The 26,846-nt window shown below is 54.9% G+C and overlaps 1 protein-coding gene across 1 annotated transcript in view; it reads right to left on the bottom strand.

Moving 5' to 3' along the window:
• The window catches only part of Lama5 (laminin subunit alpha 5), a 46,689-nt gene extending 32,135 nt beyond the window's left edge, over nucleotides 1-14,554 (bottom strand). Inside the window, exons 1-2 of the mRNA XM_087910912.1 lie at nucleotides 14,219-14,554; nucleotides 10,228-10,380 (exon numbers count right to left, since the gene is read on the bottom strand). Coding sequence (XP_087767038.1) covers nucleotides 10,228-10,380; nucleotides 14,219-14,539 — 474 coding nt within the window. The 5' untranslated portion in view covers nucleotides 14,540-14,554. The remainder of the gene's footprint in view (nucleotides 1-10,227; nucleotides 10,381-14,218) is intronic.
• Between the last annotated feature and the right edge of the window lie 12,292 nt (nucleotides 14,555-26,846).

Here is a 26,846-nt window from a genome sequence, read left to right as displayed (position 1 = left end):
CAAACACATGTACATAAATACACACAACAATAACAACAACATAATAAGGAAATGTGGACAGGGCTAGAGAGATGGCTCAGTGGTTAAGAGCACTAGCTGCTCTTCCAGAGGACCCAGTTTTGATTACCAACATACACAAGGCAACTCACACGCCTGTAGCTCTAGTTCCAGGAGATTCAATGCCCTCTTCTGGCTTCCATAGACACCAGGCATATATGTGGTACACAGACAAGCATGCAGACAAAACACCAATATACATAAAATAAAAATTATTTCAATTTTTTTAAATGTGTAGCTGGGCAGTGGTGGTGCACATGTTTAATCCCAGCACTTGGGAGGCAGAGGCAGGCGGATCTCTTTAAGTTTGAGGCCAGTGGGGTCTACAAAGTGTGTTCAGGATAACCAGAGTGGTTACACAGAGAAACTGTTTCAAACAAACAAACAAACAAACATTGTAGACAATGAAGGCTAAGTTCATGAGGTTTCAGATTGAAAAATTTATCCCATAGGAAACCAGACTGGGGCCACTGTGTTACATTCTGGCAAGGAATTCTGTCTATACTTTGCCTATGCCCAGAGACTATAACTGAGGCTAAACTCAAAAGTAATGGACTGATTATTTTATGGAGTAAATTTCAAGACAGCGTAGCATTCAGTCTGTGCCATGATTATTGTTGGTTTCTCTTAACCAAATTTACAATCAGAATCAGGAAGGGAAAAATGAAACGAAGAGGTGAAAAATGTACAGTCCACCAGGCAGTGGTGGCGCACACCTTTAATCCTAGCACTTGGGAGGCAGAGGCAGGCAGATCTCTGGCCAGCCTGGTCTACAAGAGCTAGTTCCAGGACAGGCTCCAAAAACTACAGAGAAATCCTGTCTCGAAAAACCAAAAAAAAAAAAAAAAAAAAAAAAAAAAATACAGTCCACCAGAATGGCAGCTTAATACAATTAAGGAGATCAGTAATTTTAACTAGTTACATAGTTAGCAGTTGGAAAATAAGAAAGGTCCCTGACTCCACCAGGCTCCACGGCATGAAACAGCATACCGAAACCTCTGCGGACCAGCAGAAAGCTAACTAGGGACACAGCCTCACAGATTTAGGCCAGTGGAGCGACGGCACAAGGGGCCCATCTATTGCTCAGGCTAACAGAACTTGGCAAATCATCTAGATTTGCTGGGGTGCGGAATACAAGAGTTACGAGGCCAAGGAGGCTTCTATCAAGATTTCCAAGAAAAGTCCATCAGGACACACGATGCGGAAGAGTCAGGTTCCAAATGAAGCTGAAGCTACAGCAAAGAAAAAAAATTGGTGATGCAGGGAACTTAGAAGATCTGCAAAGAAAAGCTATGGACACCCAGTGTTGTTGACCCAGAGGGCTATGTGGTCTGTACACAGCAAGCCATTTGGATGGCACTAACTGCCTGGCAGAGCTCAGATGATGCCACCATATGCCTCTAATGTTGAGCATATAGCTACAGGACTTCATGTTTGTCCTTTTGCTTTGGAACCATTCCTTCCTTTCAGAACAGGAATGTCGCACTTGGGAGGCAGAGACAGACGGAGCTCTGTCAGTTTGAGACCAGCCTGGTCTACAGAGTGAGTTAAAGGACAACCAGGGCCATACAGTGAGAGTGTGTCTCAAAAAAGAAAGGAAGGAAGGAAGGAAGGAAGGAAGGAAGGAAGGAAGGAAGGAAGGAAGGAAGGAAGGAAAATAAATTTAAAAGAGGAATGGTAATGTCATTTTACACTGGAAATAACTTCTTGATCTTACAGATATTAAGAGTCTGCCTTGGATGGGCAATGGTGGAACACGCCTTTAATCCCAGTACTTGGGAGGCCGAGGCAGGTGAGTCTCTGCGAGTTGGAGGCCAGCCTGGACTACAGAGCAAGTTCCAGGACAGCCAGGGGAACACAGAGAAACCCTGTCTTGAAAATCCAAAAAGAATACATGAAGCCTTGGATCCATGTCAAGAAAAACATACCCGACTACTCCTCATTCACTCTTGGGCAGCACCTCCAAGAAGTTTGATCTCACTTGCCATGCCCTAGTTCAGTCCACAGTGCTGGCTGGCAAGCTAGCCTCACACACCCTCTCCCTATATGCTTCTGGGGCAGCCCATCAGCACCCATTCCAGGCGTGGCCTCTCTGATGCTGAGGAAGGGGAGAATGGTTTTCAGTTTGTCCACGAGTCTGAGAGCTGAGGTGAACGCCTCCTGCCCCCCACCCCACAAGGCCTGGACCCTGGAGCAAGATGAACAACAAAAGGAGAAGCCAGCTGTCCAAGCGAGGGTCTGCTTCAAGAGCTAGAGCTAAGGAAGCCACTGGTGTGAGCAGGCTAGACCTGACCTGCTCAGGGAGAGATCCCTCCTGCTATCTGCTGCCCCGGTTTCTCGCCAATAGCAGGTGGATGTCATCAGGCTAAAGTCTGTCACCGAGTCTGTAGGATCCCACGGGGAAGGGGATGAGGGGAACCCTTATTCCAGGCTGTATCCGTTTGCTTTCTGTCTTTGTGATAACACTCTGACTCCAAGCAGGAACTGAAGCAGAGACCATGGAGGGATGTTGCATACTGGCTCGCTTCCTTCCTGGCTTGCTCTGTTACCATTCTTAAATAACCCAGGCCCACCTGCCTACAAGCAGTACCACCCACAGTGGGATAGGCTCTCCCCACATCAATCATTCATCAAGAACATGTCACACAGACCAATCTGTCGGGGAGTCCCTCTTCAACTTGACAACAGCACGATTGACCCCTTGTCAACTTGAGGCACAAAAACATCACTGTTAAACTATAACCTTTCCTTCCCAGTCTTTCTCCATGACCCCCTCAATCCCAGCGCCCCCCTTTACCTTCACCCACAGCCTCTCCAGGTATCTCACCGTGACAACGCGTCACAGCTTCTGTCCGTGACCCCTTCAATGCCGCAGCTTTCAGGCCACCAAAACCACGCCACGTGGGGACTCTTACACGCTATCAAGTTTGCCTTAAGAAAAAGCCTTGAGCTTGTGGACCACAGCTGCAGTGTGCTGACCCTGAGGGAATACTTCCCAGAAGATCTCACCTCAGTGACGCTCTCTTTTTTAAAAAATCATGGCTGATTTTGCAGCTCCCGCCAATGAGCATTGATTGTTCCAGGAAAGCAAAGCTTTTCCTATCAGCGGGGCTGGTTTCTGGTTAATCACAGCTGATTCTTTAGTCCCAGGTGACGAGAACTGCAGTCTTCCCCTCCCTCCCCCCTCCATCTTGGCTGTCCTGGGACTCACTCTGTAGACCAGGCTGGCCTTGAACTCAAGAGACCCACCTGCTTCTGCCTCCCAAGTGCATGTGCCACCATCACCTGGCAGAACCACAGATTCTTAATTTAAAATGTCACACAAATGACTCTAACAGAGTCTTCTTTAAAGGGCTCTCAAACTTCCCTCTGAAGCTTCACAGGTGAGACCTCCACTGTGTGCGCGTAAGAGCTCAGAACTCCAAACTTCTCCACCTTCCTCTCACACATGGTCAGGTCCACCACAGCAGTGCCCACCGCAGCAGCAACTTCTCTATTTGCTTTCTGTTGCTGGGATAAAAACTAACGGAAAGCAGCTCGGGGAGGAAAGGATTTCTTTCCTCATCTTACACTGCAGGGAGCTAAGTCAGAAACTGAAGCAGAAAACATGGAGGAATTCCCGGCTTGCTTCCCGGGTCTGCCTTTCTTTCTTTTTAATTTTATGTGCATTGGTGTTCTGCTTGCACATATGTCTGTGTGAGGGTGCTGGATGCCCGGGAAAGGGAGTTAGAGACAGTTGTGAGCTGCCATGTGGATGCTGGGAATTGAACTCAGGTCCTCTGCAAGAGCAGCCAGTGCTCTTAACCTCTGAGCCATCTCTCCAGGCCCCCAGCTACCTTTCTTAAATAACCTGCCCAGGGACAGCACCACCCACAGCCGGCTGGGCCCTTCTACATCAGTCATTAATCAAGAAAATGCCCCACAGGCCAATCTGAGGTAAGTGAAAATCCTTCCCATAGCTGGGCAGTGGTAGCGCACACCTTTAATCCCAGCACTAGGGAGGCAGAGGCAGGTGGATCTCAGTTCAAGGCCAGTGTGGTCTATAAAGTTAGTTCCAAGACAATCAGGACGACTCAGAGAAACCCAGGAGGGAGGGAGAGAGAGAGAGAGAGAGAGAGAGAGAGAGAGAGAGAGAGAGAGAGAGAGAGAGAGAATGTCGTAGGAATGTATACATTCATGTCAAGTTGACAAAACTGAACGGCGCACAGTCTGAGTCTTGCTGAAGTCACCTGGTACTTCAGGCAGTACCACAAACCTTTGGGGCTCTAACCCTGGGGAAATCCAAGCTACCCAGACTCCAAGCAGGAAGGACTCCTGGACCCCCAGACACAATCTGAGTGCTGTCCTTGCTGGGATAAAGGGTGGGGCCAGTACAACCTCTCCCAGGCACAGGCCTATTCATGGGCTGCCAGGACTGAGGTCATTGTCCACTTCGCTATGTGGGGGAGGGCAGGGAGATACCCCAACCAGGAGGTACCCTAGCCACTTCAGGGACAACCTTACACTCCACCTCACGCCTCAGCCTCGTGTGCCCTGAGGTCCCCAAATGGAGGTCCAGCAGGTCTGGAACAGTGTGTAATGACAGAAGGACACCCATGAAGAAGACAGGCCAGGGACGTGGACACTGGCTGTTCCTGGGAGCTGGCAGCCTGGCCCTCGTGAGTCCCTGGGGCCCACCCCCGCCTTTCCCTAGGCCCGAAACCCAGGCTGCACCCTTGCTGGAGACTCTGGCCTTCCCCAGTCAGCTGGCCCTGCATTTTTCCCAGCTGAGAGCACTCTTACAAGCCGTTGATGAGCAGAGTAACAAGGCATGAAAACTTCTACCCTTTGCCGGGATGCGCTTATGCATCCCACCTTCTTTCTCCCTGTGTAGCTAAGCCTGTCACAGGGCAGCCCTGGGCTATCCTCAAGGGCTTGCTGACTGCAGACACTGGTGAGCAGGAAGGCTGTGCCTAGCACCTCCCAGACGGCTCCAACCTGGTCCTTGCTCCCAGGACTGCAGCGGTGCCCGTGGTATGACCCGGGAAGGGCACGGACCCCTGGCTTCGGCCCTTCCCCCGCCACGCCTGCTCCGCTCAGCTGCCCAGGCAGCCTGACCTTTCTGCTGCTGCTGCTCAGCTTTTTGCAGAGGGAAAAAAATGTCTTTTAAAGCAAAAGGCAAACAAAAGCCGCTGGTTATTTTTAAAATTCTTGCTATTTTGGGGCAGGCACGTCTCCAGGGCAGCAGCCGGGGCCAAGCTCTCACCCCCTGCCCAGCCAGACCTCAGAGGGCCAAGACTCTAAAAGAGAGGTTATGCCCCCATAACCCTGCCTGACAACGTTGGCAACAGTCCCGTGAACCAAGCTGGGCATCCAGGGTGGGAGTTTAGAGAAGGCTCTAGATTCAAGGTGACCACTTCTCCACCCTAGGGACAGGGCAGTGGGATAAGACACACAGAGAAGGGCCAAATAAGACAATTCCATGATGATATGAAGGTTCTCTGCATGGGCAGAGGTGATGCCAAGGTAGCCAGCCCTGGAACCACCTGGCACAGCAGTTCTAAGGAAGGCCAAGGGGTCTGGACATCACACATGAGGATGAGGTGGGGTCTTCCAGGCCCTGGCATGTGGGTATGCAGGTTAAGCCTCCCGGCTGGCAGCCTCCTAAACTCAGATAACACCTCACCAAGAGATGGGCTACAACTGGCACCTCCAGGGAAGGGTCACTGCTCTGCGCTGGCCCTCTGGGATCTAGGGAGACCTAGGCTGGCGGCTGTGCACACGTCCTGGGGCTGAGGTGACCAACCCACCTTCCTAGAGCAGTGACTCACTCAGCCTGCGCCCTGCAGGAAGAAGGCCGGTTGCCAATTCCCGGGGACAGGCCAGGGTCCCAGGCGGTGGTGGGTGGAGGCAGGAAGCCCTTCCTAGCCCCAGGCGTCCGGCTAATGCCCTGGCCGCTCCCTTCAGATCACGCTCCAGGGCACCTGGACCTTCTGAGCCCACAGCCTCTCTGTTCTTCCCCAGCTCACACAGAGATCTGTTGCCACCACAGAAGGGGCCGTGATAGGGTCTGCTCAGGCTGGCAGCTGGGTAAACAGGCCGAGCTGTTACTTCAACAGACATGGGAGTCCAAAAACAGGCCATGTGTGGACTCCGCCCCAAGAGATAGGGAACAGTAAAGCCCCCAGGGAGCCAATCAGGCAAGCCCACCACTCAAAAACAAAAATAAAGACAAAACGGGGAACGGCTGCTTAGTATGTGGGAGGACCTGGACAGACCCGCAAACGAGTCAGATAATTCACTGAAAGCATGGGACAGAAGTCTAAAGTATGGTATGGCACACGCCTGTAATTTTAGCACTTGGGAGACAAGGTGTTCAAGGTCATTCTCAGTAACACAGCAAGTTCAAGACCAGTACATGACAACATACAGTTTCATAAAAATTACAAGAACGAAAACCATGCTATACACCCAGAACAGAATCGTCTGCTCGGTCCACAGGGACGTCCTAAGCACAGCAGGAGAACTGTAAAGGAACCGGCAGGGATGAGCGGCCCTGCAGGGGACAGGAGGCTGTCAACTGGGGGTCCCTTCTAAGCAGATGCCAAGATCCTGCATAGCAGCAGGGGGCTGGGATGGGCTCCTAGGCCCTGAACACCCCATTTGGCCCAAGCTCCCTGCCCCTCCTCCCGGCCACCCAGCCAGGTCAGGCCAGAAGGTCACCTAGAGGGGCAGAGGAAGTAGTTGATCCCAAGAGGACCCCCCACGGCTGAAACCCAAACAGTTTAGTCTCCTCTGAGAGGTGCAGCGAGATCGAGAGACCAGGGCAGCGGAGTTTGTTTAAAAACACAGAAAACAGGAAAGCTTTGGGGGCCGCCAAGGCACGGGGACAGCCAGAGAGAGTGGTGTGGGAGGTGCACATCACTTCACACAGAGTGAGCAAGGGGGATGTGTGTGAGGGACAGTGGTATGTGAGGGCTGGAGTGGTATGGGGTGGCAGCAAAGGGACAACCAGGCTACCCGCAGCCCCTGGGGCTGAGACCTCTCCTGAGCTAGGGGAGTGAGAAGAGGAAAGAGAAGGGAGAGGAGGGAGGTAGAGGAGGGACAGGAAGCAGAGAAGAAAGAAGGGGAGGGGAGAGGTGGAGGAAGGAGATGGAAAGAGAAGACATAGAGGGAGACATAGAGGGAGGGAGAAGGGATTAGAGGGAGGGGAGGGGTAGGTGGGGAGAGGTGTACAGTAGGGTGAGTATGAAGCAACTTCCAGAGAGGAAAGAAGGGGGGCCCAACTCGGGACTGGTTTGAGAACGTGCCTGCAGGACCCCTACCCTAATACCCCGGGAGTCTAGCTAAAGGGGTCAGGTGGGCACAGCCCTGCACCTGCCCTGGCCCCTGGACTCTGTAACTTAAGCCTGGCTACAGCTATGCTTCCTGCCACTTCCCTGGGCAACACAACTGGTCTCAGGACATTGGCCACATGGCCGTGCGCCCAGCCAGGCCCAGGGAGCCATGCCAGACGCTTCGGCCTCATGACCACTAGCAAGCCTGTCCACAGGGCCCTCAACCCAGACAGCTTGAGGCAAGCAATTCAGCGCAGGCCTGCGGTACATCTCGGAGTCACTGAGCCACCACGCCTGAGGCTGGCGTTCTTGTTCTTCCAGTCAGAGAAGAAAACCTGGGGCGGGGGCAAGATCCAGTAACACAGCCATCCCTGGGACGCAGGCCCCTCGCCCTGGCCTTGTTTGACTTTAACCAACATTTTTAGCCTTAGGTCCAACCAGCTCGGCCCTCATCCTAAGTGGCCTCAACGTCCTTGCATCCTTTTTGTCCTGAACCTGGCACCTCCAGTGAGTCCTGAAGCTCAGGCCTTTGGGGCTGGCACCTGAGTAGCCCCCATACTACCAAGGAGGGGCTACTGCCAAGAGTCCTTTGTGGCCCGGTTTGCGGGGAGGGGGGGGAGGACACCCTGCTGAGGGGTTGCCATGAGGCCTGAGCCCGGTTCCCTGGCACCGGGTCTGACTCTGGAAAGAGGAAGATGGGAGCAGCAACCTGCCTACGGGGCCCCAGAAACCTTCAGAGGACACAAGAAGAGTATATACAATGAAGAGCCCCCTTCAACCGCTGGAAGTCAGACTAGGATTCAAGAAACTGGAGCCTCTTCCCGACCCTCCCCAGCAGAAAACATCCTCTTTCTCGCCTCCAATAAACACCCAGTCTCTCCTAGGTGTCCAGCCCAAGTGCCCTGGCTGCTCCCAGACAGGTGTCATAGGGGCCAGCCTTCCAAGGCCAGTGCCAGCCTTGGACATAAGATCCAGGGCAGCCTAGCAGCCCAGGCCACCCTCCCTAGGCCTGTAGGGCTCCCTGCCAGCCACCCCCACCTCTTCCCAGGGCATCCGCTTTCACCAGAACAAAGGCGGCTGGCCAGGCGCTTCCTGGTGCTTCCTGAAGGAGCCCCAGCCCAGGGCTAGCGCCTTGAAGGACCTCCCAGACCTGCTGCACAGACCCAGGAAGAACTCCCCCATGAAGGGCTGGAGTCAATCTGCCTGCCCCAATCCCAGAGCTTCCTGCCCCTAACCATGGCTGGCAGTCACTGGGCCGGCAGTGACAGGGGCTGGAGAGGACAAAGAAAGCGGACAGGGAAGGCTGGTGGTGGCCTCTTCTCAAATATAGCCTGACTGGGTTTCCTTTTCCGTGTCATTTTGCACCTGGTAAAACTGAGGCAGAGAGAGATAAGATGCCACCATGCCTGAAGCTCTCTCCCAGTTTAGGAACAACCCAAGACCCAATGGAAGAGGTGGCTCTGGGCCCTGGAGGTAGCCGAGTCCACTGCCCTCCTTCCCTCCCACACTGCACTTGGGCGTAGTGCCCACCTGCTCTGGGGTTGCTATGGAGATAGGGCCTCTGACTCCAGCACTACCTCACCCCTGCCTCCTTAGACCCAGCCAGGCAGGGCTGGGAGGAAGAGAAGGACCTGAGTACCCCCTTGTTGCCCCTAGCAAGTGAAAATCCACATACACGCCCTCTCACGGGTGCCTCACTGCTGTGCCTAAGAGGTGGCTTTGGGTTCAAAGAGCTCTTGAGACCCCTAGGCTCCAGGGTACAGGGATTCAGATGGTGGAAAAGCTGGGAGATGAGGGAAATAGACCAGGTCAAGACCAAATCAGACAGCCCTGGGTGGGGTAGCCGCGGCCTCCTTTCCCTCCTTCTCCACACTGGCTGCCGGAACACGATTGAGAATCCGGGTTCTGTGAGGTTCTAGACTACGCACTGAGACATGGTGTGCTCTCCAGCTGCCTGTCCATGGGATACCAGGTGGGAAGCAGGTACCTGCTGTCCAGGCCTGTCCCTCAGCCCGTCCGTGAAGACACCTTACTCTGCCCACACCTCAGGCTGCGGCAGGCGCAGAAACCCAGGAAGGAGCAGAGGCCGGCTGTGTTGTGGCAGGAATGGAGACACAAGGCCTCTGGACTGGAAGGATGGCAACTCTGTAGGATCAAATCCATAGCCGGCCCCGGCTCCAGGCCCACCAAGCCTAGTTCATCTACATACCCTTACCTAGGTCCCAGGGAGCCTCAATATGGCCACCACTCCCACAAGCCAGTATTCCAATGGACTGGAACACAGTTTTGTGAGTGTGGGCCAGTCCTGGAATGATACCAGAGTCCCCAGGTCCCGTTCACCTTGGGGTAGCTTGCTCATCGCCGGGAAACAGCCTGATCTACCCTCCTGCCCGCTCGGAAGCCTGGAGGCCTATGAGGGTTCAGAGTGGCCAGTCTGGGTTCAGTCACTGCCCTCTGACCTGAAGGTGGTCACCACCACACAGGTATCTCAGGAATGTCCACTTCTACCAGGCTCCCTCCACATTCCTGCGCCCCTCCCATCTCCGTCAAGAATTCCTCAGAGTAAACACTAGGGTGACAGGGGCACGAGGGGCCCTAAGGCAGGGCTGCCAGGCCTTCCTGTGCCCCACCAGCACCAACTCTGGCGTGCCCTTTGCCGGTGCCCCATTCAGTCCCCACTTCCCGTGCGCATCCAGAGACACTGGAAGAACAAAGATGCCCATCACGGGGCCTCTGCCTGTGCTGGCCCTGCTCCCAGCAGCCCTGTTCCAGGCTCTGCCTCCCCGGATGATGACCTCACCAATCCCAAGGCAAGCTTGGCGGCTGGAGCGGCACAGACAAAAATGAACCCTACCTGGCCCAGGTCCAGCGTGACGTTGACCTCATTGTATTCCAGGCCACGGGACAGGGGTGGGCTCTGCCACCAGCGCTCGGTGCCATCGATCGCGTTGCTCACAGGGTGTGCCTTGTTGCTGTTGGCAGCTGTGCAGATGTCACAGTACTGGCCCTGCGGGGAGAAGACGGCCAGGTGACCATTCTGCCCTAGGAGCCCTGGGTCCCACAAAACTGGTCCCAGTCCTCAACCTTCCCATCCTCCACTTTCAGTCAAGAGGTATGGCTCACATTACAGGAAAACCAGCTCCCCCCCTCCAATTTATTTGATTTTATTTTTATGTACATTGGTGTGAGGGTGTCAGGTCTCTTGGAACTGGAGATACAGACAGTTGTGAGCTGCCATGTGGGTGCTGGGAATTGAACTCAGGTCCTCTGGACGAGCAGTCAGTGCTCTTAACCACTGAGCTATCTCTCCAGCCCGAAAACCAGAGTGTGAGGAGACACCTGCTTTAGGTGAGGAAAATCAAGGCAAGCATCAGAGGCATTCTGGGTAAAGGGAGTATATGCTGGCTGAGGGCTGGCTATGGGAAAGGCTCTGGGGGATTGACTCAGCCAAAGAACAAGGGAGATGAGAGCAGGTGAGACACCCTTCACCCTACCGACAACCACACTATCACTCTCCCTGCAAGGAATCCCACAAAGGGATAGTGTGTGTGTGTCTGTGGTATATGTCAGTATGTATCTGTATGTGTGTGCCTGTGTGCAACTGTGTGTGTGCACATGTGCATTCGGGTCCATGTGTGTGTCTGTGTGCGTCTGTGTGTGTGCACATGCGTGTGTTAGGAGTAAGAAAGAAAGTGCTATTAGGAAGAGGGTTCATGGGGGAGTCAGATGCGTCCCCCCCCGCCTGTGCCTGGAGGCCCCACCCCAGTGTGTCCAGTACTTCTAGGTTGGGTCTCCAGACAGGAGTTAAGCTGTCTGCATCTTGTGGGGGCCCTGACAGAATGCAAAGATGTGGGCAGTGGCAGGAGAGGCCTGGGGCTCCCAACTGCTGTGCCTGAGGTCTGGGACAAAGCCAAGCCAAGACGCCCTCGGAGCCTCAGTGTTCCCATCTGCAGGGTAGGGATATTGTTGCCACTGCCATGAGCAGATCACACACAGGGCCTGGCAGCTGCTTCAGTCACAGCCCAGCCACCTGCTGGGGCCCATAGGAAGCCCCAGCAAAGTCCTAGCCTGCTGTTCCTGGTGGGTGAGGGGAGGTGCCATGGCTCCAGACCAGGAGAGCCCCCCCCAACTCCACAGGGAAACCAGACCTGTCCTACACAAAGGCAGCCCTGGAGACTTGACACTGACGGTGGCCCAGAAAGTGACCCCACTCCTCCCAGAGTGTGGGGTACAGGACTTCTTTCCAAAGAAGCCTGCCCCAATTCGGAGGTCTCAGTGGCAACAGAGCCTCCAGCCCCCACCCAAGTCCAGCTAGCTCTGGACTTTCACCTCGTGTGCCCATTCCTACGGTTGTTTGTGGCTCCCAGAACCCCAGGTGTTGACATCTGGGGAGCTTCTGCCTGGCAGCCTGTGGGGTCATTGGCACTTGCTGTTCTGATCTTGGTTTAGATGTCAACCTCAAGGCATTGTTCTGGACCACCCAAGAAGCTGGCTTGCCCCAAGCCAGACACTGCCTACTGTATTTAGCCCCCCACACCAACTATCTGGATGGTCCCACTGGGGCCCCGAGAGCTCTTTGGTGTTAGACACACCTTTGTACTCCACACCCACAGTTGCCTCAGAGAGGACCCAGGACTATGGTGAACCTGTCTGTCAAGCCTCACCAATGATCCCCTAACTGCTCTCAGAGCCACAGGATGGAACAGGGGACCAAGGCGTTCACCGATAGGATCCTGCCCCCGTGGGTACCAAGCAGGATGGGGTGGGCAGGCCTCATAGGGAGGCTTCCTGTCGTCCAGACCACACGGACCCCAAAAGTGAGGCTCAAGCTCAAGGATGCAGGTAGGTCTCCAGTTTCCCAGGAGTTCAGGGAAGCCAGTGTGTGTCCCTTTCTAGGCAATAGAAAGGGTCTTGAGAGTCAGGAAGCCGCACTGAGAGCTCCCAATCAGCTATTTACTGAGTAGCAAGTCACAAGCACCCTTGGTAGCCTGGACTTCCCCCGCTGACCTCTGGCTGACAGCAGACAGGGCTGGGAAAACAGGCTTCCTTCACCCCTCTGCTGCAGAGGGTCCTGCCAGGAACAGAACTAGGAAGCATAGGGGCTGATTAGGAATTTCCCTTCCAATGAGTCACCAATTGCTGAGTGGAGGCCAGCAGAGTTCTGATGCCCACCTAACCCTAGAAGGGCAGGAGTGCCAACCACACTCCACCTTGCCCAGAGGCCCCGTGGGACGCACTCAGGCTCCTACCTGTGATGCCCAGTTCCTCTTCTTGTCATAAAGAGTCCCTGACTCCCTGGGGCCACGTTGTGAGGTTGGGTGTTCATGCCTAACCCCTTAGCTAGTGAGCCCTTGGCAAAGCAGCGGTTACTTTTACTTTCTCACCAAGGAGGTACAGCAGAGAGGGGCTCAACCTCTGACCACCTGGCTGGACCTTTACCACTACACGGAGGTAATCACCTCCATTCAAGCCAGGAGTCCTCTGAGAAGGCCTTGTGCGCAGGTAGAGCCGGGAACCAGGAACCGTGGTCTGGGGTGTGGACATGGACTTGAGCTCCCTTCCCAGGGAGCCCTGTTTGTCCCTCTGGGTCACGTCTGAAGGTCCCGACTGGGCTCCCTCTTGAGACCCAGCTCCCTGCCACTATACCCAGGGGGCCACACAGGCCAAGAGGCACCCCCACTTCCAACTGTTCACCTCAGATAGCTCCTGCTGACTTAAACAGTTTCAAAAAATAGGTGTCTGTAACTTTCCAGGCCTCAGTTTCCCTGACTCTGATGGCGCACACACGTTCTTACTCTCAGACTAAGAAGCCAGAGCACAGGGGAGCCTGGCCCTTTTCAGCCCCCCCCCCCCACCTTGGAGGCTCAAGGGTGGGCTAAATGGGCAGGCAGGGAGGGTGGTGGCCAGATAAGCAGTCAACAGAAGTAAGCTCCTTCACTTCCCCCCTTTCTCCACCCCGACGATCTTATTTCCATCTACTTTCCCCCTCCTCGGCCTCCTTCCAGGAAGGTGGAAGTAGGTCCCTAGAGAGTAGCTAAACTTACTAGGTCCTTAGGGCTCCGAACTCTCCTAACTCCCTAACGTGAGGCAGGGGTCCTGCAAAGGGACTACTTAGCCCACCTGCAGGTTCAGCATGAAAGACAGGCCTCCGGGGAGTCTTCTAGGCACAGAATCCTATCTCCTGGGAGACTAAAGACCAACGACTAGCACCTGCTGGGCAGGGGGCTGCCCCCTGATGGCCCACGGGTGTTCCCGCTCAGTTAAAGCTTTGCCTGCCTGCGCTCTCCCACCTCCCTCCGGCGCTCCCAGATCTCAAGTAGAGAAGCTTCAACTCTTGGCTGGGACAGTGAGACCCAACACCCGAAGAAAGGGCGCCGGCGCAGCTTCCGCGCTCATTCCGCCGTCCCCATCCGGGAGACCAACAGGTTCCAGCCTGTCCCGGGGGAAGAAGGAGCTCCCGCCCCCTCCTCATAGTCAGCGGGCACCCAAGCCAAGTCCCGCCCACTCAGGGATCCGGGACTCAGGGCCGCCAGGGACTGCTCACCGGTCCCCCCTCCTGCCTAGGTCAATCCCCCACCCGAGCTTCACCGGCCCCTGGGGCCCTCGTCCGCGACCCGGACACTTCATTGGCTCTTCCCGAGGCACGTGCAGTTTCTGCACGAGTTTCGGTGGCTGCGTTAGGCGTCCTTCTTGGTCCATGAAAACATGGGACCGGGGGTCCTGATGGGAGAGTCCGTACTTAGACACCCCCACCCCGGCTCGGGGAGCCCTAAGAGTCGGCTGGGTTCAGGCTCTGGAGTAGGAACCGCAGGATGGTGTAACCAGCTCCTCCGCTCCGCGCTCACCTGGATGGTCTGGTTGGGATCCCCGCCGGCCACCGGACCCCCAACCAGCTTGCAGTAGAGGTCCTCGGTGGGTCGTGAGGCACTGCGCGCCGGGGCCTCCTCGCCGCAGGTCGCGGACGCGGTGATGCGGGCGCCCTCCGCCAGGTTGAAGTAGGGCGGGTGCAGGCTGAAGCCATCGCCCCCGGGAGTCCGCGCCTCGCCTCGCAGCGCCAGCCCAGCCAGCAGCAGCAGGAGGAGCGGCGGCGGAGGCAGCGCGGGGCTCCGAGGGCCACAGGCGCGCGGTGTGCACCCCACGCAGAGCCGCCCTCCGCGCTTCGCCATCTTCCTGCTGGGGGCAGCGGCTCTAGGGACAGCGCGCGCCGCAGGAGCCTAGCGAGTCTAGTTTGGGGCGGCCGGCCCGACTGACTCCGCCTGTCCGAGGACGTCAGGCCCCGCCTCGGCCCGCCCTGGCGCCCGAGTCCTGTGCCCCGAGGAGGGGGTTGGGGAAGGGCACGTGGGAGGGGGCGGCCTGGGGACCTTAACCCTTCGGACCCCGGCCAGACCAGCGTCCCGGAAGGGGCACCTGCTGGCCCCCGGCCAGACCGTGGGAACTTGAATCTACTGAGCCTTTCCTCTCTCCCAGGTCGAGGCTTCAATCTTTAGGAAGACCCCCCCCTTGCCTTTAACCTGGATGCTCGGGACCCCAGCAATACGGGGCCTGCCTCTACCCGCCTAGAGGCTCCCTTTTTGTTTCCCTAACTTCAAACAGGTCTCAGCCACCTGGCGCCTCCCCGTTGCCCTATCCTGTTACTCTCTTCCTTCTCTATTGGTGTTTGTAGAAACTGTGTGTGGCCGTGGGTGGGGGCCCAGAGGGGATACGATCTGCAAATGGGATCCGGAAAAAACTAGACAGGAGGGGACCCCCAGCTTCCTCCATTGTTAGGGCAGATTTAGCCCCGTCGACCCGTATTGGCTAAAAAATCCTCTGCAATAAGGAATCGATCGGGACAGGAGCGAATGAATGACACAGGTGCCCGCCCATAGGGCATTTCCCGGGACGCTCATTGCCCAGTAGGTGCCAGTCTGAGACTTTGGTTGCACATCTTTTAAGCAAGCTGTGCCTCTGGCTCTTGCGTTTCGGGGGTACAGTGGGCTCCATTTGATCTGCCAGGCTGAGCCCATGCTGCAAGAATCAAAGGCCCCTAGAGGCTGAGCTTAGATAATTGTGTACCTCACTTCTTCAGCCACAGCCTCTGGGTCTTCTCCCCTTGGATCCTAGGGCTAAATGTATCTCCAGGAAAGTCGCAAGCGGGTAGGAGTGGGATACGGAAGCAGAGCTAGCAGCTCCCCCTAGTCTCCTCGCCAGGCCGGTCAAGCGGTCATTTCACTTTGCGGGTAGGGCTCCCATCTCCCTGGGCCTTCTGGATAATGTCCCAAGGGTCCGCGTGAGTTCCTGATGTAGTGTCCTGGCCGGGTCCTGACCCGTAGTTATTAGGAAAGGTTGCACCACCCTCACGTCTTCCTGGCTGTCCCCAGCCTCCTACAAATCTTAAACCCCAAGGGGCTGGGTGGCTCCCTGCCTCCGTTGAAAACAGGTCAATTCCGACTGAGACAAGCTGGCCTCCCTGGATCCCTCCACCTCTCCTTCCCGGGAATTCCTCTATAACCTCACTCTCTCAGTTTCCCACCTGGGGGAGGGCTAGGCAGCGGCTTCCCTTTGCTGTAAAGGCTTGGTGTGGAGGAGGGGCTGGTCCAGGGAGGGCGGGAGACTGGGAGGGATCTGGAATTCGGTAGAGTAGGCTCGGGAGCAGATTTATGGCCCCGTGCGAGGCACAGCTGGGTCAGTAGCAGGTTCCCAGAGGGCTGGCCCCACCCTCCTACTGCCTGGAGGCCCCACCATGCCCATCAGGAAGCTGTTCCAACCCCTATTCCCTTTGACAACTGGGGGTCCAAACAGACACTGAAGTGTCTGCCGGCCGGGCTTGATAGCCTGCTGACTTCATGTGGATTTCTTGAGGATCTAAAGGGCAAAGGTTGTGCCAAGACTCCCCAGAGCCCCCTAGTGGCCAGGCCAGATGTACTTGGGATTGGTCCCAGAAGACTGACCGGTGGAAGAGAGGGGCAGATGCCTGAGAATGTGCTGACTCAGCCCAGCAGCCAGCAACCGGAGGGTTAACCCCAACCTAGTTACTTCCCAGCAGACAGCTGCCCCAAGAGCAACTGGTGGCGGGCAGAGCGGGGCGGGTGATGTGGGCAGAGGGCATTGTGGTACAGGACTGGCGAGGTATCCACACTCAACCCCTACCCTGTAGCAGCTGGTGTGCCTGCGCCAGGAGGGAACAACTGGAGCTGGAGCTGGGGAACGGAATAGGAGGAGATATCCCACGAGGTGGTTTCCTCTGCCCTCTCCCCTCTGTATTCACGCCTACCCCCATTCTCTGCCGACCGGGTCCCAGTCTTCACTACAGTGGGCCAGGATCTTCAACTTCCTCTAAATCATAGGTAACCCAGTCAGTTTTCTTCCTCATGAATGGAGAAACTGAGGCCACATGGATGGAGGCAGTCGATAGTTGGAACTTTTAAAGAGAGAAGGGATTAAATCAGTTACTTCTGTTCTCAGACATGCCTTTTGGGATCTTTTGGGCACCAGTCCCCAGAGCTGACTCCTTCCTTCTGTCAGCCCAGACATCACCAGAGGGTACTGTCGAGCACCTACAGAAGAGGGTGCTTATCTGGCGTGAAGGAAGCTGGTCTTGAGAGGCCCAGGCTCAGGAGGAAGCAGAGGGGTCAGTTGTAGGTTGTGGAAGAAGAAGTCTGGCTTATTTTCTCCCAGCCCTGGCACAGGTCCTACTCCAACGACATTCTAGGGGTACACATCAGCCCCTGAGTCACCCAACCTGGGGACAGCTGTTGGAAACAGCCAGACAATGAGTCATCTGCCTCAACTCTAGACTCCCACCATGGGAGCCTCTGGGGAATCACCCAGAGGACAAGAGGGTACCCCTTGTTTACACTCAAGCACGTCACTAGGGTCCAGTCTTCGAGTGGCTGCCACACCTTCACAGAGAGTTGACTCTAACCACCTCTTACAGCTGAAAAGGGGGTCCAGTTCTATGCCTCCACAGGGACAGACTTTGGAGAAAAACCAGTATGGAAGCCACATTCCCTTTCTCAGGGGCTGCTATGAGGCCCTTTCAGGGAGCCAGTGGTGGAACCTCTATCCCTGCCCATGGCGGGCAGCCAGGAGCCAGCAGCAGGGCCGACTCTGGCAGCTGCTGTCAGCAAGATCCAGCTCTGTCCTCCAAAGATTCAGGTTGGGCAGATGCCAAAAAGAATCACAGCCCTGAGAAGCTGACATCAGGATGTCGTAAACCCAAAGGACAGCATCTGGCCTCTGCTGACCACTGCTTGGCAGAGTAGCACATGGTGTCCCTCTGTCAGCACTGTGCACTGTGAACCCAGCCTAGAGCTGGGGAGCTTGGTGATCTGGGGGTCAGCAGTCTTGGTAGCCTCAGAGACCCCTCCCCCAGTCTCGGAGAACCCTGTCCCAAGGGCAGCTACCGGCTCTAACCTCCCCAAAGACTCCTGGTTCCTGCACCCGGAAGGGTGTGTCTGAGGGCTACTAGACCTCTCTGGCCTGAGACAGGACCTGGAGACAGTTCCTGGCTGTTCTTCAAGCAGGGATGTCTCCCCTCATGGTTCTTTAGAACCTTCAAGCCTAGGTACCACGAAGATATATGTATACCTGCACATAGTATACTGTCTCACTTCCACAGGAGGAACCTAAGGTCCAAACAGGTCCATCACCTCTGCAGGCACTGAGCTCTGGTAGCACTGCAGGCTTGAGCCAAGGGTGGAGGGGAGGCCTGATAGGCGGGGTGTGTCGGGAGAGTATATAATGGTGGCTCAGGCCCCAAGCATTACACAGGGCTCCTCTCCCTACCCAGCTTCTCTCCTCCAGAGGTCGGATGAAGATGTAACTTTAGCTGGATGCCCTGAAGAGAGGGGAACACGTATAACTAGGAAGACTTCCATGCAGAGGTCAATGTGATGCTCAAGAATTCAGGGTCCAACTCAGATGCTCCCCCAGGCTTAGTGAGTTTATCTAAGGGTTGGAGTCAGACCACTAGTGGACAGGAATGAGGTGCTTAGACCCCAATAAGTAATGGTCCAACTTCTGGGTTCCCCTGCCCTGAGCCCTGGCTATTTTTTTCAGAGAAAACTTGTAGAAGTTTGAAGGAAGATCTATGATCCCAGGGACACCCCTCGTCACTACACCCCAATTATTTTCTTGTTGATCCTGCCACTTCCGAGCCTGGGGGTGGTGTCAGGAACTGGAAGGATGGACCTCCCCAGAAGCATCCCTGCTGGAACATACTACAGGTGAGACACCACTGCATCCAGGCGAGATCTCCTCTACCTGACAGCTCACAAGGGGACCACCCCTTCGCCTGAGAGACAAAGGGACAGGCCTGGGAACCCCAGGCATCAACAAATAAAAAGAACTGTCATTTTGCGGTGAATCTGCTGCTAGGAAACTATGTGGTAGAGAAAGAATCTGCATACCTCCAGGCACCTCGCTGCTGAGAGATACAGGGTTTGGAATCCATCTTGCCTTCTCTACCCCATTCCCATCACCTCCTAGATAGTACCCTGAGAGCACAAACCTCTAAGGAGAGAGCAAGAGGGAGCTCTGGGAACAATGGGAGACTGTGGCACACAGGGATGCTGTGCTCAGCCCCAAGGCTGCCCTGTACTCCCCCTAGTACCAATGCTCCAACAGTCCCCTCCCTATCCTGGTTGGTCAAACTGGCTCCCATGGGTCAGGTGGAGGGGGGGCGGTGAGGGCCTGTGAGAGGTGCCCACAGGCAGCCTTATATGGCCAGGAGGCCTTCAGCTCAGCAGGAATGTTCTCCTGAGGGAAGGCCCTGGGGCAGAGCCTGCGTGCTGCAGGGGAAAGGCTTTCTGGACTGTCGGGCTGCTTCCCACGGGCTTGGGCCTCCTGGCCACAGCCCAACAGGGGAGCTTCGGGAGTATGGATGTGTGGGGTCCTTAAACTCAAACTGGGCTAGGTTTTCCCTGCACTGGCAGAAACAGAACTGGAAGTCTGCTTCCCCTACTCACACCCATCAGACAGTTCTCCTTCGCCTGGGCCCAGCAGCCTCTACTCTGCCGAGAGCAGCCCTTCTGCCCACCTTCATCTCTAACCCTAACCCTCCTTATTCCTCTCAGGCTGCTTTCTGCCTCTCTCTGTCTCTACCTCCATCTTTATTTCTGCTTCTCTCTGTGTCTATTACAGTTTCTGTCTCTCTCTGTTTTTGCCTCTGTGTTTCTGTCTCTGTTTCTCTTTCTCCCACTCTGGTCAATGCCATCCCAGACCTACCAAACCCAGCAGCAAGGTCCTGGCAGGACTGGGCTGAACAGTGGGCCATACCCTGGACCCCCAAGCTGACAGGCCCCAGTTCTGCAGCTGCCATAGGGCTGAGTTTCCAGAAGCTTCTCAGGCCTGCAAGTGCCCCTATCCTGCCCCCAAGTCTCTTCCACCTGCCTTCTGGGAACCCCTCCTCACTGTTCTCAGAAGCTGTGCCCTGACATCACTCCCCCCCACCCCTACCAGCAGAGCCCACCCCAAGGCACCCCCCCCTCCATGTTCCCTTACTCAACATCTTATTTGTGATATTGCAGTGACTTGAGGCTACTTTAGGGACTAGTCGCTCTAGGGCACCAAGATCCTGCCTCACACTGGCAGGTGGCGCTGGGACACAGGATCCTTACACAGCAAGGTAGCTTTCCAGCCTTCCTCCTCCACCACTGCCCTAGCTCAGGGAGAAGTGTGCTGTCCCCAGGAGGAGGTGGCTGCGGCTGCTGCTGCTCTCCTTTCACCGATGCCCCCCACCCCAGGAAGCTGCAGCATGGTTGTGAGAACACCATCAATGGCAGCAGCTAACAGCCTGCGTGACTGCCGTTAGAAGTGACACGGAGGCTAATAAACACAGCATCCATGAAGATATGGAATGACTGAGGAACACTTTGGGAGACTTTTGCGCAAGGCTAGCACGCCGAGACACTGGTCACAGGGACTGAGTCATGGGTATATCCAAGAAGAATGTGGGGGCTTTTCTTGATAATAAACACTTTATGTGTCTCCATTAAAAATCAAAACAGTAGCCAGACTGTGGAGGTACAGGCCTTTAATCCCAGTACCACGGAGACAGACACAGGCGGATCTCTGAGTTGGAGGCCATCCTGGTCTACAGGGCAAGTTCCAGGACAGTCAAGCCTACGCAGAGAAACCCTGTCTCAACCCCACCCCCCAAAAAAATCAAAACAGTAAGAGCAAAGAGTTAATGACTCTGACTCACTCGCTCCGCACGCAAGAGCCTGTGAGGTGGGATGGTTCTGCAAGCTTAAGCCCAGTGCTGAGTCACTGGGGGACCCAAGAGGCCACGTGATCCAAGGTCCACTCCACCATCGTGCTCACACTGAGCCGGAGGCCAGCCCCTTCCTGTGCCACATGCTGGAGGCTGAGGCTGAGCAGACAGGCCAAGCGGGTTAAGGACTCGGTGCTCAGACATCGTCTTTGCTCGTGGCCACCTGAGGCCTACAGGGGTGGTCTTCGCTCTGTGGCCACTGAGCAGAGCCACAAGTGATTAAACAGTGTGAGAGGATTGGGTGCACACACAGCTGAGGTGCAGCCATGTCGACAGGCTGGTGGCAACTCTAGAAGTAAATACAGACCCTTGACTCATGGAGCCAGCCACAGGGTGTTGCACATCCAAGTCTACAGTCCCTACAGCTGAGAGGTGGAGAGGGCCCAATGACTGCCAGCCATGGCTAGCACCGGAAGGAGGTTCTTGTGGGATGAGAGAAAGACTTGTTCTTCCACCGACCTGGAGGGCCAACTCTTTCAAGAGGTTGTCCAGGGCTGGATGTGGCCAGCTCAGAACATGCTGCGGCCTTGGCCCTCCTGGGTGTCAAAGGGAAGCTCAATTGTGCAAGATCAATGACTGGATCTGATCTTGGAGCCGATGGGGGACCGACCGTGAGGGCAAGGCGGGTGCCTGGGGCTGATCAAGCTGTCAGTGGAGGCAGGGTTATGTCCTGGCAACCATGGCCACACAGACTTCTGGCAGCAGCTGGGCCCTGTCACCTGCACTAGAAGGCCTCAAGGCCTGCACCCATGTTTAGGTTTGCAGTGGACCCAGGATGCCCAGCTCTCACACTGGAGAGAGATACCATGGGAACTCAGGAACTAAGAGTTATGGTCCCTCCTGTCCTGTCTTAAGTTGAACCACCAGCCCAGGGTCCTGTGGAATCTGGCTGGAAAAACTCCATCTCATCCCATCCCATACACAGGAGACCTGGCGCATGTTTTCTCAGGGTCTATAGTGCTTCAAATTACGAAGTGATAGATACCCAGCTACTATCCTATCGTTGGCCGTCACCCCAGACTGATAGCAGCTGGCTAGGAGAGTCCCACGTGGGCAGAAAGTTCGGAAGGAACATGTGGTGTGAGGTGTTACCACAGCAAGATCCTGTAAGGCCTGCAGGCCGCTCCTGGCCGGGCTGGGTAGCCTTCAGTTCAGGCCAGGCTATCAGGGAACATGGAGGTCACCTGGAAAGTAGCTATGCTCCTACCTACGTGGAAGTGGGGACTAAGATGGAGGTTCCGCTCCAGGTCTGTGTTTGCCCCAAGTTTCAACATTAGTAAAATATTTGTCCTATGACTCTCGAGTGGAGATACATTTCCAGGGAATGTAAACACACGAAGACTTGCAGGCTCCTGCTTGCTGATGATGTGTGTGGGAGGAGGTCGCCTGTAAGTAGTGTTCTCCCCAGGGGTCTGTACGTTGTCCCAGTAGCCAGCTGAGGGGCTGTGCCTGTCCTCTCGGGGCTTTCTCTCGGGACCCCAGCAACAGTCCTGCTAAAGGTGGGCGGGAGAGCCGCTGCGCCACCTCCTGACAGGAGGACCCAGACTCCTAGCGGCTGGTGATGCTCTACCCAGCCTTGCTATGCTGTCTGCTGTCAGACTAGACGTGACACAGTGTGAACTGTTTGTTCCCACCTTGGTCACCATCTGCCTTGGGCCCTCTGACCCAGTCCCGTAGACACCTCTGTGCACGGAGCCAGGGGCCACTTCCTGGCCTCAGCAGCCTGTGTATGGTCTGATGAGACACTGTCACCTGGAGTCACAACACCTCTAGAACCCGGTTCCCAGGACAGACAGTAGCAGAGGCTACCTACGACTGCCGCAGGTGGACATTTGACCCCAGATACCAGTGACACTATGTTCCCCTCCAACCTACACGCTTCCGCTCCACCCTGCCCACCAGGCTGGAAAAGCCCTGACCTAGTAGACCGACCTCTTTCCAGTCCTCTAGGTTTGGCAGGGACCCCTGCTGTCCTCAGTAAGGCCCAGCCCAGCTCCACAGAGCTGAGCCTGGGCAGAGGTTATCTGGGTCCCTTCTGATGCTGGCGCAGGTTGTGGGCCCCTGTCTCTACCAGGAATGCACAGAGTCCCCGCCCCTGCCCACCCAGGTAGAGGAATGCAGTGGGCCTCTTTCTGGAATTCCCCTAGGCCTGGCACCACTGGGAACCTGTCTCTGTACACAGTGGCACCAGCATTCTCCGCCTGTCTTTATGGTGGGAGGGACAGGACCAGCTCAGGTCTGCTCACTTGGAAACTGAGTCCACTCCTCTAAGAGGCCTCCCTCACCACACCAGCCACGTAGCTCCTTTTTGGGACTATAGCTCTTTTAAAACCCCCAACCACCCACTACTGGGCTATGGTTTTAACTCAGTGCTAAGTATTGACCCAGAATGCCCTGAGTTCCATCCCTATCGCCCTCAAATGAAAACAAAACCTGTCCTGTAGGCATTGTTGACTGTTTAGATTGGTCACAGGTCCATAGTGACTGTGGCCTGTACCCTGTGGTTATGAGCAGCCACCATGGCCTCTACCAAAGAGCCCTTGTCCTTGTCCCTAGTGGTGAGAAACACAAATGTCTCCCATACTGTCTCTTGTCCTGTGGGAAACCTCTGGGACTCTTGAACTGCCACCTGCCCTGCCCTGCCTGCCCTGCCCCTCTCAGGCCGGGACAAACAGGTACTTGTCGATACTTGTGTACTGAACAAATGCCCAGAGTGATGGAAACTATAGTTCCAGTACCCTGGAACTGGAACTAGGGACGGCGGTCAGACAGTAGGGGCTGCACAGAGCCCAGGCCAGGCAGATGGTGAAGTAGGGGTGGGACTGGAGGCTCCTCTTGGCTGGGCCTGGGGCAGGACAGGGCGGGGAGTGTCCAGGCTGTATTATACAGTGAAGAACACTGCCCATTGGTTTTGTGGCCATGAGGTTTCCACAAAGGGAGTAGGCAAAGTGCCTACAGGAAACAGCAGACCAAGGAGGAACATTAGGTGGTGGAGACACTGGGAGAGAGGGGGTTTCTCAGATGGACCTGAATGATGGCCCCTGCAGTGCACAGCTTTGGCTGCAGTGGCACAGCCAGGCCAGACTTCAGGGGATGGCAGAAGTAGAGCTCATCCAGGGTCCCTGCCTCCCTACCCACTCGGAAGGCTAGCTGGGAAGCTTGGCCCACTGTTGCCAAGAGCTCAGGACAGCCTTCAGCCCTGCTGAGCTGCCTTCCTTCCCTGCTGCAGGCAGCCCAGGAGGGCACAGAGGAGGAGAGTCCTGAATCTCCCCGCAGGGCCTTGACTCTCCTGCAGTTTTTCCTTGGGAGAAGAACATTCCAGAAAGACTGTAAAGCTGGTAGGGTAGAGGCTCCAGGAGCTAAGGCGCCAGGCTGAGGGAGTCAAGCCCAGGCAACCTGCCTGGGCAGGAATCCGGATTCTGTCTCTTTCCACTGCCGACCCTGGCCTCAGGCTTGTCTTGGCAGCTTCCACCACACCTAGATGACAGTTACTTTTAGATGGAATGGGCCCTGGGGGAGCAGGCGCTTCCTTCTGCGGTACACCCGGGCTCCCAGCTGTGCATCTCTAGAGGTCCCCAAATTCTGAATCCCCTGTTAACACTGCTCCAGGCTGAGCAGTGCATGCCTGAGCCTTCGGCTCCTGGATTCTGACTCTGTAAGACTGACTTCCTCCCACCCAGCTTTGTTTTCCGCGTTTGTAAAATGGGATCTGTCTATTTTCTCAGAACTGTTAGAAAAGACTGTTCTCGGGGAGGCGCAATGACACACAGAGAAAGTAAGGCGCTTCTTGCAGTAAGGGTGTACCACAAGCCGAACCTCGCTGGCAAGCACGCTGGGGCAGAGAGCTCACTTAGTTTTAATGCTGAGGCAGGTGGTGACTGTCTCATTTCATTGGTAGGCGCTTGACCTCACAATCTAACTCAGCTGGTTAAATCGCGATGCACACATGGGAAGGGTGTAGTCTCAGAGATGTTTAGGATTGAGCAAACAGGCGTGTACAGAAAAGTTTCACAGATTGGGGTGTTTATGGAATATTGGCCCTTGAATGCCTAGCCACCTCTCACAGAAACAAAACAAGACAAAAACAGGGCACCGGAGAAATGACCTAGCAGTTAAGAGCACTGGTTGCTCTTCCAGAGGACCCAGGTTCAAGTTCCAGCACCCACATGATGGCTCACAACTGTCAATACCTGTTCTTAGGGGATCCGATGCCTTCTCCTGGTCTCTACAGGCACTACATGCACCTGTGCATACACACAGACAAAACACGTAAACACAGAACACAAAACACATAAAAATAAAGGTTAAAAAAAGAAAAAAATAGCAGAAAAAACCTAAACCATGAATATCATAGCACAAAACATTTCCCTTGTAACCTTCACAGGAACTCCCCACACTGTCAGGCGAGAGTCAAGACACCATGTGGGCCTACACACGCAGAATACTGCTGTTAGAGAGAGACAGGACAAACCGAGAAACCGCCACTCAAATTAACATGCTTTAAAACCTGGCATGCTGGTGTACACCTTTAATCCCAGGATTTGGGAGGCAAGAGAAAGCAGATTTCTGAGTCCAAGGCAGTGTCAGGTGAAGACCAAATTCCTGGATAGCCAGGGCCGTTACACAGAGAAAGCCTGCTTCAAAAACCAAAATAAAAGCCAGGTGTGGTGGTGCACGCCCTTAATCTCAGAAATCAGGAGGCAGAGGCAGGTGGATCTCTGTGAATTCAAGGTCAATCTGGTCTACAAAGTGAGTTCCAGTACAGCTAGGGCTACACAGAGAAAACTGTTATGAAAAACCAAAAAATCAATCATCAGTCAATCAATCAATCAAATAGAGGTGGTTTGACAAAGCAGAACTTTGCTTTTTCACAGAAGGGTGTGTAGCTGTCAAAAGCAGGAAACTAAGCATAACCAGCTCCAATGGTGTCAGCCTTTATCCCTAACTGAAGGGGGACTTGGTTCCTCCTTATTGTCTGAATCAACCTCACAATTTACACCTGATTGATTGGTCAATTGGAAAACTAGCAACAAAGGAAATAGAAAAGATACAGAGATAAGGGAAGGATGTTTTTGAAACTATTGTTTTATGTGTATACGTGTTTCGCCTGTATGTATGTCTGTGAGCCACATGCATGCATGGTGACCATGGATGCCAGCGGAGGTCAGTGGGACTGGAGTCGAAGACTGTGGTGGCCACCATGTGGGTGCTAAGAACCAAACTCAGGTTCTCTGGAAGAGCAGCCGTGCTTCTAACTGCTGAGACATCCCTCCAGTCTGAAGGGGTAAATTTTAACAGATAACTATTCCAGGAAGTTGTGGCAATGAGTCAGGGTGTCAGACACATGGACATTCCAAGAGGCAGATTATATCTGGCTAAACAAACACTCCGTCCTTAACCGAGCAGCGAAAGAGGAAGATCTGGAAGGACAGAGGTGTTTGACTACTCAACTTGTTTGATAAAAAGATGAAATTGAAATCTTCCACAAACTCCCACCCCCTGTTAAGAGGCACTGGACCTCTCTTCCCTGGGCATCTAACGGAAAGGGTTGTGTGGGTACCGTTTGGCACTGGACCTCTCTTCCCTGGGCATCTGATGGAAAGGGCTGTGTGGGTACCGTTTGGCACTGGACCTCTCTTCCCTGGGCATCTGATGGAAAGGACTGTGTGGGTACCATTTGGCACTGGCTGTCCCTATAACCCTTAGGACTTGCCCTCGAACACTGGGATCACGTCTCCAATTATTATGATTATGGATGCTAGAGCTGAGGTCACTGTTCCATTTTCCAAACCACTGTTCCACTAAGTTGGCAAAGGGATCATCTGTTCCTAAATTTTTGACTCCTTCATTAGTGAGAACCATCATGGTAACAGTCCCGTGTGGAACAACACTGTTTGGAATAAACACACGATGCTGTTCTCCCCATGTACACAGGCTCCACCTTTTCCAGCTAAAATCATGCTAATTGCCAATATATTTCCCCCATCCATGTTGCTGTTAGGGCTCAGGAGTCCAGCTCTGCCCTTGACAGCATCTCCAGCATAGCTCAGCAACCTTTTCTGGTTGTAGCAGACTAGCTGCTACAGTTTATATTGCAGGGCGTGCGGGGAGGAAAGGGTTTATTTGGCTTACAGGTTATAGTCCATCATCAGAGAAACCAAGGCAGGAACTCAAGGCAGGAACCTGGAGGCAGGAACTGAAGCAGAGACCTTGGAGGA

This window comes from Myodes glareolus, chromosome 10 (assembly GCF_982192425.1).
Source record: "Myodes glareolus chromosome 10, mMyoGla1.1, whole genome shotgun sequence".
NCBI classification, from domain to species: domain Eukaryota; kingdom Metazoa; phylum Chordata; class Mammalia; order Rodentia; family Cricetidae; genus Myodes; species Myodes glareolus.
This window is presented reverse-complemented; position numbering and strand designations above follow the sequence as displayed.